The sequence below is a fragment of the Octopus bimaculoides genome, chromosome 28 (assembly GCF_046866305.1).
Source record: "Octopus bimaculoides isolate indiv1 chromosome 28, ASM4686630v1, whole genome shotgun sequence".
NCBI classification, from domain to species: domain Eukaryota; kingdom Metazoa; phylum Mollusca; class Cephalopoda; order Octopoda; family Octopodidae; genus Octopus; species Octopus bimaculoides.
In genome coordinates, this window is record NC_142955.1 from 9227001 (window position 1) to 9240582 (window position 13582).

The 13582-nt window shown below is 42.1% G+C and overlaps 3 protein-coding genes across 3 annotated transcripts in view; all 3 read left to right on the plus strand.

The window, feature by feature from the left end:
* The window catches only part of LOC149130513 (uncharacterized), a 193239-nt gene that overhangs the window by 21076 nt on the left and 158581 nt on the right, over nt 1-13582 (plus strand). The window lies entirely within an intron of this gene.
* LOC149130515 (uncharacterized) overlaps nt 1-13582 on the plus strand; it is a 125438-nt gene that overhangs the window by 3369 nt on the left and 108487 nt on the right. Inside the window, 2 exon segments of the mRNA XM_089343787.1 lie at nt 1-1201; nt 3247-3375. The exon segment at nt 1-1201 is cut by the window's left edge and continues 3369 nt beyond it. Coding sequence (XP_089199913.1) covers nt 3368-3375 — 8 coding nt within the window. The 5' untranslated portion in view covers nt 1-1201; nt 3247-3367.
* Nucleotides 12723-13582, plus strand: part of LOC149130516 (uncharacterized) — a 55238-nt gene continuing 54378 nt past the window's right edge. Inside the window, exon 1 of the mRNA XM_089343781.1 lies at nt 12723-13559. Within this exon, the coding sequence (XP_089199907.1) occupies nt 13552-13559 (8 nt within the window). The 5' untranslated portion in view covers nt 12723-13551. The remainder of the gene's footprint in view (nt 13560-13582) is intronic.

Here is a 13582-nt window from a genome sequence, read left to right on the forward strand (position 1 = left end):
ATATATATATATATATATATATATACACACACACACCCACCCGTACATACAGTCACACCCTTTATGCCCATGCCTTCCCCTAATACAATGTTCCTCCAACCCATTCTCAATACTTCCCTTTCCTCCTACTTCATGCCCCTCCACTCTCCCTCATATGCCACCTCACACATATTCACTCTTAATGCCCTTACAGACATACCATGGTCCCCTGAGACACTCCTATATCTCTCCCCCTCCCTTGTTACACTCTCCATAACACCCAGTCCATCTGCCCTCACTCTCTTAGGGATCACACCTCTCCCTTCTCTCTATCCACACACCCTGCCCAGTCTTCTGTGCCCCTTCATTAGGCAGGTGCTCCTACTTCCTTGTGCATTCACTCTGCCTATTCCGAATATGATCCTATTTAACAAGAGAGGAGGGGAGTGAAAAGTAACACTCTCCTTCTGTAGAGAGACTGTCTAACTGTCTGTCTCTGCATCCGTCCGTCTGTCCATCTTTCCATGCATCCAATCACAAAAACAGATATATAGTTCAAATTTACAGAAAATAAAAGACAGGTGTAGGAACAAGGAGCACATGTATTAGTTGAAAACTTGAGAATGGAAAAGTTTATTATATATTATTTGCATACACGCACACACGCACACAAACACACACATATATACATGTAAATACATACATACATACATATATATATATATTTACGTATATATTTATGTATGCATATATATATATATATATATATATATATATATATATATATTTACCTATATATGATTACATGTATGTATATACACATTTATCCACGTAATGCAAGCTAATTAATCAGAAAATGTAACGCAGTGTCCATAACTTAACTCAGTACCCCAAAACCTAAAAATTACGTGAGCAGAATAGTACCAACATATTACTGGTACTTAATATTTTCCAGTATGGCGAGATGCTGTGTAAAGTTAGTCCAAATAGTACGTCATGGCTGGAATGTCTTGGCTTCTAGATTTGATGGATCAGGGCTGAGTTGGGGCTAAACTGCTATAACTAGACTAATACCAACCTTTCCATCTGACAGGTACCATGACCACCACCACTAGCACCAATGTCACCACCACCTTGCCAATTTCTACTCTGGCCACCTCCACAATTTAGTCAAATGCCTTGCCTTGGGCCCTTAATGGAATGAGAGCAGTGCAATGGTGAGGTAGGTATGTCTTGTATTTTATTTATTGATCCTGAAGGAATGAAAAGTAAATCTGATTTCAGCAGAATTTGATCTCAGAACACAGAGAGCCAGAACAATTACTGCAAAGCTGTCAATTTGCTACCATCATGGACAATTAGAAAAAGTAGCTAAACCTCACTCAAATCACACGTGGAACAATAAATTTCTAGCTGGCATTCACTGACTTGATCAACAAGCTTGGGGGAAATGACATGACATCAACAACAACACCAACAATATCACACACACACACACACCACTACCAAAATCACCACCACAACCGTCAAGACCAGCAAGATTGACAATCCTTAAATTTATTCAAGATCACCTTTCTTAAACGAGACAATAAATGGAAACGCCTGGGGTAAACTGATACAGTGAAATGATCCTACCTCACCTAAGATGGCAGTCACGTTGTCCATCGATGTTATTCAAGATAATATTGGCTTACACACTCTGCTCTCTTATTCGGTTCTGCAACAATGAATTTCTAACCTGTTTCTTTATTTTGGGTTTCTTGCAAATATTTCAACAATTTCTATCCTGATTTGAAATGTCAGACTGAACTTTATAGAAGTAAACTGGTGAATTTCAAACTGGGGGTGCACACACACACATACATGTGTTATGTTACACACACACATATGCTATGTGTGTGTTTCAGTGTCTCTGCGTATTTCTGTATTTGAGGGGTACAGAGTTAAGTTATGGACATTGCGTTACATTTTCTGATTAATTAGCTTGCATTATGTGAATTTCAAACTGGGGGTGCACACACACATACGTGTTATGTTACGCACACACGTGTTATGTTACACACACACATACACACACACATATACTATGTGTGTGTTTCAGTATCTTTGCTTATTTCTGTATTTGAGGGTTATGTAGCTACTATTTATAGCTGGTATTACAACCATACAGTAATTTCCCTCATTGAACTCTGTGTGTGTATCCGTACGTTGGTGATGTCCAGCAAAACTGACTTTGTAGACAGCCACAAGATTATCCAGGGGCACTGGCAACGCTCTCGCTCGAAAATCCTACGGAGGCTAGTCAGGCGGTACTGGTGACGGCCGCGCTCAAAATGGTGTATTTTATGTGCCACCCACACAAGAGCCAGTCCAGGGGCACTGGCAACGATCTCGCTCGAAAGTCCTTACACATGCCGTGGGCACAAGTGCCAGAAAGGCGATGCTGGGCACAGGTGCCATCACAAATTCACTTTTGCTTGCCCCAATAAGTCTTCGCAAGCTGAGTTTCGTGTCCAATTTAACTCGATCTCGATTTCACTTGCCTCAACAGATTTTTGCAAGTGGAGTTTAGTGTCCAATGAAGGAAGGTATGCCTAAGTGGACTGGCTGAGGCCTTAGATTTAGATCTCACTTGGCTTGCTGGTTTTTTTCACGCACAGAATTTGACAGAGTATCTACAGCTGGATGCCCTTCCTAAACGCCAACCACTCAGAGAGTGTAGTGGGTGGTTTTACATGTCATCGGCAAGAAGGCCAGTCAGGCGGTACTGGCAACGGCCATGCTCAAGATGGTGTATTTTATGTGCCACCCGCACAAGAGCCAGTCCAGGGGCACTGGCAACGATCTCGCTTGAAAATCCTATGAAGGTCAGTCAGGTGGTACTGGCAATGGCCACGTTTAAAATGATGTATTTTATGTGCCACCTGCACAAGAGCCAGTCCAAGGGCACTGGCAACAATCTGGCTCGAATGTCCTTAGGCATGCCGCGGGCACAAGCGCCAGAATGGCGACGGTGGGCACAGGTGCCATCAAATTTCGATTTCTCTTGCCAAATCTTACTACCCCAAAACCTAAAAACTACGTGAGCAGAATAGTACCAACATATTACTGGTACTTAATATTTTCCAGTCTGGCGAGATGCTGCGTAAAGTTAGCCCAAATAGTATGTCATGGCTGGAATGTCTTGGCTTCTAGATTTGATGGATCAGGGCTGAGTTGGGGCTAAACTGCTATAACTAGACTAATACCAACCTTTCCCTCTGACAGGTACCATGACCACCACCACTAGCACCAATGTCAACACCACCTTGCCAATTTCTACTCTGGCCACCTCCACAATTTAGTCAAATGCCTTGCTTTGGGCCCTTAATGGAATGAGAGCAGTGCCATGGTGAGGTAGGTATGTCTTGTATTTTATTTATTGATCCTGAAGGAATGAAAAGTAAATCTGATTTCAGCAGAATTTGATCTCAGAGCACAGACAGCCAGAACAATTACTACAAAGCTGTCAATTTGCTACCATCATGGACTATTAGAAAAAGTAGCTAAACCTCACTCAAATCACACGCAGAACAACAAATTTGTAGCTAGCATTCACTGACTTGATCAACAAGCTTGGGGGAAATGACATGACAGCAACAACAACACCAACAATATCTCACACACACACCACTACCACAGTCACCACCACAACCATCAAGGTTGACAATCCTTAACTTTATTCAAGATCACCTTTCTTAAACGAGACAATAAATGGAAACGCCTGGGGTAAACTGATACAGTGAAATGATCCTACCTCACCTAAGATGGCAGTCACGTTGTCCACCGATGTTATTCAAGATAATATTGGCTTACACACTCTGCTCTCTTATTCGGTTCTGCAACAATGAATTTCTAACCTGTTTCTTTATTTTGGGTTTCTTGCAAATATTTCAACAATTTCTATCCTGATTTGAAATGTCAGACTGAAGTTTGTAGAAGTAAACTGGTGAATTTCAAACTGGGGGTGCACACACACACATACACTAACATACACACACATACGTGTTATGTTACACACACACACACGTGTTATGTTACACACACACATACATGTGTTATGTAACACACACACACATATGCTATATGTGTGTTTCAGTATATTTGCATATTTCTGTATTTGAGGGTTATGTAGCTACTATTTATAGCTGGTCTTACAACCATACAGAGATTTCCCTCACTCAACTCTGTGTGTGTGTATGCGTAGGTTGGTGATGTCCAGCAAAACTGACTTTGTAGACAGCTGCAAGATTATCCACCATCTTTCCAGCAGCAACCTTCGGCCCCTGTTTTGAATTCCATATGTCTAACCCCGCCATTGACATTCTTACAAAATCAAAAAACAATGCATTGTCCATGAATTTCGTAAACCTTTTCTCTTGCTCAGAATTGAATCAACCACCCGCATAGTAAGTCTATATATGTACATACGTAGTAAGTATATATATATACAAAGGTGTGTATATATAGATATATAAAATTATATTTATATTCATACACACACACACATATATATGTATGTATCAATATATAGATACCTGTCTATATCTATGTGCTTTTATGTATATATCTACATATATACATGTGTGTGTGTGTGTGTGTGTGTGTAAGGTGAGCTGGCAGCAGAATCGTTAGCACACCAGGCAAATTGCTTGGTGCATTTCGTTCGACTTGTTGTTCTGAATTCTAATCCAGCAAGGTTGACATTTAGGTTCAATGAACTCTGGGACTGATGTAATCAACTTAACCCCTCCCCATTATTGCTGGCCTTGTGCCAAAATTTGAAACCAGTAAATATATACGTAGAGGTAAGCCGTTTATGTTTATGCCTTGCCCCAATACAATCTGTTCCCTCACCTCCCCCACCACAACACACTATTCCAACTCTTTCCTTTCTTCCACCCATGATCTTCCCCCCCCTCTGCATGCTCCTCTCCCCCATCACATACACTCACTCTCAATGCCCTCACAAACCTACCCTGGCCCCCTGAGCTGCCCCTATATCCCTCACCATCACCTGCTACACTCTCCACATCTCCATCTGTCTCCCTTCCCACTCTCATGAATCACCCCTACCCCTTGATCTCCTCTGTCCACTCACCCTGTCCAATCCTTGGTATGTCCTTCATTTCATTTATATTTTCTCCCCCACTGTCCCTTAAGAATATGTCCCATCACACATCTCCCCTGCCATTTATTTTTCTCAATCGTTCAAACGGGGACAGCCAAATATCTCCTACAATACGACCCCTATCTCTACCTTGCTCCCAATAATACATTCACTGTGTACATCTGATGAATGCCATGAGGCATGAAAGTATACTAGCCCTTATATATTTAATATGGAGAAGCCACTATGAAAGGTTGCTCAATAAAGAGAATGAATGGGAGAAAGAAAGTTTACTGAATGCCGATCCAACAGAGGGACCAGCTATCCGAATTGACAGTACCACGGTAGATAAAGCGATTAAGAGTATGAAGACAGGGAAAGCCCCTGGCCCTTCAGGAATCACTGCAGAGATGCTCAAAATATCTGGCAGTGTTGGCTACAACCTAGTCACCCGTATTACGAATCAGGTGATACACGAAGGAGTCATACCCAATGACTGGTGTAGCAGCACCATAGTCAACTGCTACAAAGGTAAAGGTAACGCTTTAGATACAAATAATTACAGAGGTATTAAGTTGTTAGATCAGGTAATGAAAGTCACGGAAAGGGTCATAGCCCAACTAATTAGGGAGAGAGTCAGTTTAGATGAGATGCAGTTTGGGTTTGTGCCAGGGAAAAGCACCACTGATGCAATATTTCTGGTAAGACAGCTGCAGGAGAAATACCTAGCCAAAGATAAACCTCTGTACCTGGCTTTCGTTGACATGGAGAAAGTCTTTGACAGGGTCGCCCGATCCCTTATCTGGTGGTCAATGAGGAAACTAGGGATAGAAGAATGGTTTGTGAGAGCTGTGCGAGCCATGTACAGAGGCGCTATCAGTAAGGTGAAGGTTGGCAATGAGTACAGTGAAGAATTCCGGGTAGAGGTAGGGGTCCACCAAGGTTCTGTCCTCAGACCCCCTCCTATTTATCATAATCCTCCAGACGATAACAGAGGAATTCAAGAGGGGATGCCCCTGGGATCTCCTCTATGCTGATGACCTTGCACTAATAACTGAGTCACTATCAGAACTAGAGGAGAAGTTTCATCTGTGGAAGCTAGGACTAGAGTCGAAAGGCCTTAGAGTCAACCTAGCTAAAACCAAAGTCCTAATAAGTAGGAAGGTAGACAACACACAAAGCCCTTCAGGTAGATGGCCCAGCTCGATCTGTAGCAAAGGCGTAGGTAGAAACTCTATAAGATGCACACAGTGCAAGCTATGGACACATAAGGGGTGCAGCAATATCAAAGGCAGGTTAACTAGGAAGTTAGTTTTTTTATGTGGCAGATGTTCAGGAGCTATAAACACTGTAAATGTACAGAACACAACTTCTGCCACATTCCAGGGAAAAAAACTAGACGTAGTTGATAGCTTCCGCTATCTAGGTGGCCAAGTTAATAGTGGAGGAGGGTGCGCTGAAAGTGTAGCTGCTAGAATAAGAAAAGCCTGGGCAAAGTTGAGAGAACTCTTACCTCTGCTGGTGACAAGGGGCCTCTCACTCAGAGTAAAAGGCAGACTGTATGACGCATGTGTATGAACAGCCATGCTTCATGGCAGTAAAACATGGGCTGTGACTGCTGAGGCCATGCGTAGGCTTGCAAGGAATGAAGCCAGTATACTCCAATGGATGTGTAATGTCAGTGTGCATACTCGACAGAGTATCAGTACCTTGAGAGAAAAGTTGAACTTACGAAGCATCAGTTGTGGTGTGCAAAAGAGACGACTGCGCTGGTATGGTCATATAACGAGAATGGATGAGGATAGATGCGTGAAAAAGTGTCACACCCTAGCAGCTGAGGGAACCTGTGGAAGAGGTAGGCCCAGGAAGACCTGGGATGAGGTGGTGAGGCACGACCTTCGAACTTTAGACCTCACCGAGGCGATGACTTCTGACCGAGACCTTTGGAAATTTGCTGTGCGTGAGAAGACACGGCAAGCCAAGTGAGACCTAAATCTAAGGCCTCAGCCAGTCCACTTATGCGTACCTTCCTTCATTGGACACCAAACTCCACTTGCGAAGACCTGTTGAGGCAAGTGAAATCGAAATCGAGTTAAATTGGACACTAAACACCACTTTCGAAGATCTATTGAGGCAAGTGAAATCGAAATCGAGTTAAATTGGACACGAAACTCAGCTTGCGAAGACTTATTGGGGCAAGCGAAAGTGAATTTGTGATGGCACCTGTGCCCAGCATCGCCTTTCTGGCACTTGTGCCCACGGCATGTGTAAGGACTTTCGAGCGAGATCGTTGCCAGTGCCCCTGGACTGGCTCTTGTGTGGGTGGCACATAAAATACACCATTTTGAGCACGGCCGTCACCAGTACCGCCTGACTAGCCTCCGTAGGATTTTCGAGCGAGAGCGTTGCCAGTGCCCCTGGATAATCTTGTGGCTGTCTACAAAGTCAGTTTTGCTGGACATCACCAACGTACGCATACACACACAGAGTTCAATGAGGGAAATTACTGTATGGTTGTAAGACCAGCTATAAATAGTAGCTACATAACCTTCAAATACAGAAATAAGCAAAGATACTGAAACACACACATAGCATATGTGTGTGTGTATGTGTGTGTGTAACATAACACGTGTGTGCGTAACATAACACGTATGTGTGTGTGCACCCCCAGTTTGAAATTCACATAATGCAAGCTAATTATTCAGAAAATGTAACGCAGTGTCCATAACTTAACTCAGTACCCCAAAACCTAAAAATTACGTGAGCAGAATAGTACCAACATATTACTGGTACTTAATATTTTCCAGTCTGGCGAGATGCTGTGTAAAGTTAGTCCAAATAGTAGTTCATATCTCCATCTGTCTCTCTTCACACTCTCATGAATCACCCCTACCCCTTGATCTCCTCTATCCACTCACCCTGTCCAATCCTTGGTATGTCCTTCATTTCATTTATATTCTCCCCCGCTGTCCCTTAAGAATATGTCCCATCACACATCTCCCCTGCCATTTATTTCTCTCAATCTTTCAAACGGGGACAGCCAAGTATCTCCTACAATATGACCCCTAACTCTAATCTGCTCCCTATTATACATTCACCTCTCAATTGGCACAAACCCATCTCCCTCAGTGCTACTCATCCCTTCCTGTTGAGACGTCTTCATCTTGCAAGTGACTCGGTGGAGCCATGTTAAAGGCACTTCTATGAAGTGGTTGGCATCTGGAAGGGTATCCAGCCATAGAAACCAATGCAATGTGGCTAACACAGCCTGGTGCCGTCCTATGGCAAACTGTCCACCCCCATAGCAGAACAGAAAGTGGACTTTTCACACACCCACACACACACACATTCATACATACATGCATACAAACGGACCGATCACGTGACCGACAAGACTATCCAATGTTGCTACACATCACTGGTCACAATTCACTTTGCACGGTTTTAGCTATCGAATGACCCCCACCCCTCGGGCTAGGCAAGCAAACCATCCCTCTCCACGCCACCGATTTTATCCAACGGAAAGGCAAACTGGAGCAATGTGAAATAAAGTGTCTTGCCCAAGGACACAACACACAGCCCACTCTGGGAATCGAACTCACTATCTCATGATTGTGGAACCGATGCTCTGACTACTGAGCCATGCATCTGGACATACACACACACACATATAAATGTGTGTGTGTGTGTGTGTACAGGAGAGTCTCTCTAATGTGGATCCAACAGAGGGACCAGCAATCCGAATAGACAGCAGCATGGTAGATAAAACCATGAGACGTATGAAGACCAGGAAAGCCCCTGGCCCCTCAAGAATCACCACTGAAATGCTTAAAGTATCTGGTGGTGTGGCATATGGCAGCCCTTAAATGATGATGATGCACACACACACACACACATAATTATACATATCTATGCAGACAGGTATATATAGCCCAGTGGAGGGGGGCTTCTCACAAGCATTTCCTGTAAGGAGAATTCCCTTCCTGAGAGAATCTACACAGCAAAGGTCTTTGCATGTCTGTGTACAGAAACCTATTAAATATAATACATCTTTAAACAGAACACATATTTCAATCAACACTCTTTAGTCAATGTTGAGTTAATGAATTCCTGTGAAACTTTTGCATCTGTCAGAAACTGTTTTCCTGTTCTGTTGAAATGTCTTGACATCACTTGGGTGCCATGAACTATGCATACGGATTCAATATCCTTCGCAAAAACACTTTTATGTCTTTCATAACCCAGTTGTACACAAACACACACACATATCTTTTATCTCTTACTTGCTTCACTCGTTTGACTGCGGCCATGCTGGGGCACAGCCTTGAAGAATTTTTAGTCAAAGAAATCAACCACCACAATTTATTCCTTATTCTATCGGTCTCTTTAGGGTTCATGCTTCCCTTAATTTTCCAAATTGCAAGAGTAATTTATAGATGCCTTTTATGTGTATCTAGAGCCATTTATTTATGATCCCTTCGAAAACCCTCATTAAATTAGATTATTTCATTTTCAGTTTCCTTTAGGTTTTATGTGTTCTTTTATACGACCAGCCTATATATGTATGTGTATATATATGTATATATATATATATATATATATATATATATATATATATATATATTTATATTTCACACACACACATGTATATATGTATGCATTCATATATATATATATATATATATATATATATATATATATTAGCAGAGATACCCAGCGTTGCCCATGTTACATGCAATTGAAGAATGAGACTTTTCTGTTATATTTTCTGTAAGGAACTGGAATACCTATGATTCGAATTTCATCAAAATTGCAGATGAGGGTTCTTTCCCTCTTTACACACCGTAAAAAATTCTAATCATGCCACATATTTCCCATACTACTGATCTTTATGCACAGATTCCAAAATTCCAGTCTTATGGAACATATAAAAAGTATTTTGCTCCTGAAAAATAGAGCTCATGGAGCTCTAAAATGTGGGAATGAAGGTCCCTATTGGGGGTAGGTGTGTTAATGTCAACCAGAGAAATTGAATTGTTGGGAATGTTTTTAACTTGGGTCTTATAGTATTGCTCCTGAACATGTGCCACATATAAAAACTAACTTCCTAGTTAACCTACCTTTGATATTGCTGCACATCTTATGTGTCCATAGCTTCCACTGGGTACATCTTATAAAGTTTCTACCTACGCCTTTTCTACAGATCGAGCAGCGCCATCTACCTGAAGGGCTTTGTGGTTTTGTCTACCTTCCTACTTATTAGGACTTTGGTTTTAGCTAGGTTGACTCTAAGGCCCTTCGATTCTAATCCTTGCTTCCACACCTGAAACTTCTCCTCTAGTTCTGATAGTGACCCAGCAATTAGTGCAAGGTCATCAGCATAGAGGAGCTCCCACGGGCATCCCCTCTTGAATTCCTCTGTTATCGCCTGGAGGACTATTGTAAATAGGAGGGGCCTGAGGACTCAACCTTGGTGGACTCCTACCTCTACCCGGAATTCTTCACTGTACTCGTTGCCAACCCTCACCTTACTGACAGCGTCTCTGTACATGGCTCGCACAGCTCTCACTAACCATTCTTCTATCCCTCGTCTCCTCAATGACCACCAGATAAGGGATCGGGGGACCCTGTCAAAGGCTTTCTCCATGTCAACAAAAGTTAGGTACAGAGGTTTATCTTTGGCTAGGTATTTCTCCTGCAACTGTCTTACCAGAAATATAGCATCAGTGTTACTTTTCCCTGGCACGAACCCAAACTGCATCTCATCTAAAGTGACTCGTTCCCTAATTAGTTGTCACGATATACCTCAAGTCTTTGTTCCTCACAGCACATAACATTGGCAAACTTTTTCTCTTCTGCTTCCCCTCTGGCTAAATAAACCTGTCGCTTAGCTTCCCTTCTAGCAGTCTGATGCAATTCCCTGCTACCACCGTTCTTCCAGTCCTTCCAAGCCTGTTTCTTTTCCCTAATGTCTCTGTCAATAACATTGTTCCATCACTACATTATATTGGGTCGAGAGGGGACTTTGCACCATCCACAGATCTGGTCAGTGGCCCTCAGCAGGTTGTCCTGTTGAAACCTCCAGTTGTCTTCTACATCATGTGAAGCTATATCCCCCTCTATTTCGTCAAAGGCTTTGAATAATAAGTCTCTAAATCTCTGTCCATTCGCAGGATCTTTGAGCTTCCAGACCCTTCTCCTCCATGCTGGTCATCTTCTGGGCAACCACTTAGCTCTGATCCTGAAGTCACTAACTACTAGTCTATGTTGTGGGGTACATTCTTTGCCAGGAAAGGTTTGGGCTTTTATAAGCAGCCATCTTTCCCTTTTCCTGGTGAGGATGTAGTCGATTTGGCTAGTGTGTCTGCCAGAACGGTAGGTGACTAGGTGACTGGCAGGTTTCCTGAAGTTAGTATTGCAAACCATAAGGTCATTTGCATCACAGAACTCCAGCAGCCTGGTTCCCTGCCCAGAAAATCTTGTACCTGTGTTCTTTGCCTGTGAGGAACCTAGTGGAACCTCCTCTCCACCTTACTTCTTGGAGGCAGCAGATATTGACACATCTCCGTTGAAGCATCTCAATAATCTCACCAGACCTACCTTTCAGTGTGCCGACGTTGAGAGTGCCAACCCTGAGGGTGTGGGAGGTATGGGCCTGTGAGACCCTGGGGCGGGGAACAGCAGCGTCACGTACCTTAAAAGAAAGCTTGCATTTTGCAGAATTCATAAACAATCAGTAGCATTCATTTCAACCTGCATCTACTACACTATCGTATTTTGCACCATATGATCGCTACCTTACATAGGAGATGAACCCTAAGTGGGGGTGGGGGGAATGGCGTGAAGCCTTTAGAAGTGTTTATGGGAGACAGCCAAGTTCTTACGGTACTGGTGGAGAAGGTAGGAACTTCCGGTAGTGGTGGAGGGGGTGGGAGGGTGGGTGCACGACAGTCATTGCTGCAAAGGCATTTAGGTCGAGTGGGGGAATTTGGGGTGCGCGCGCTAGTTTTATAGCCTTGGCGAAGCAAGAGGTTAATCGAAAGAGGAGGAGAAAAGAGAGAGAGAGAGTGGGATCGAGAGAGACAGACTAAAGGAGAGAGGGTTAGGCCAGAGCACGAGGGCAATAGAGAGATACTCTTTTGGGATTTATGTCTCATAGAGACAGTAAGTGGTAGAAATATAGAATTGAGAAATAAGAGTTTTCGGTCAGCTAATCTAAGGCAGAGATAAGTGACTATGTGATAAAAATTAAAATTGAATAACTTGAATATCTGAGTGAATTTGACGACATTGTTATGGACAACTGAAATGAATTTGACGACATTATAATGAGACGGACAGAATAGTGGAAGCACTAAGTAAGGTTGGAAGCACTAATATATATATATATATATATATATATATATATATATATATATATATATATATATATATATATATATATATATATATGTATATATATATACATACATACATATATATGTATATAAATTGCATATGTATGTATTTATATATGTGTGTGTGTGTGTGTGTGTGTATCTAAATATGTATATCTGTATACATATATACTATTGTTTTATTCTTTTACTCATTTCAGCCATGCAGCTGTGGTTATGCTGGAGCACCACCATATATACACACACACACAAATAGATATATTTATACATTGACAGATAGACAGACAGACAGACAGACAGACAGACTGAGTTTCTTATTTAAAAGCAATTTCCAAAGTCTTCTCCTTTCTTTGGTGGGGTGGAGGGTGTATCAGATTTCTTTTCATGCAGTCTTCTCGTCTTCCCAAGTCTTCATGGGTGTGTTGCATACCCACACACACACACACATGCACACGCAGCTGTTTGCACACACTCATACATATATGCACACACATTGATGCATATACACATGAATAGAAATTGCAAAAGGTCAAAATAATAAACAAATTAAATACACGAAAAGGAAAAAAAAAAAACTGGTTGTTGTGCATTATTAAATGAAATGATTAATACTTGTTGAATAGAAGAAACATCAGGTGAGATTTTATTTGAAATGATCAGTTTTGGGTCAGGCCACAATGACGCCTGTGTCTATGTCTAAGTAAAAGTGTGTGTGTGTGTGCAGATGTGCTTGGGCACACATTTACTTGTACAGAAAGACTGACGTCACTGTGATCTAACCCGAAAACAATCATTTGAAATAAAACTCACCTGATGTTTTCTCTCTTCAAAAAGATTTAGTCATTTAGTCACTCAATAAAGCACAACCTATTTTCTCTGTTTATGTGTTTGCTTTTGCAAGATTCTTCATGCTTCTGCCCCAGTCAACCGAAAACAGGTAGACACCCTACCATCACCCCATGGCCAAGAATACCCTTATGGACAGATGGAAAAGGTGGATCAGAGGCATAAGGACTCCAGAAAACTATGACCAGGTGAGAAAATGTTACATGATAGT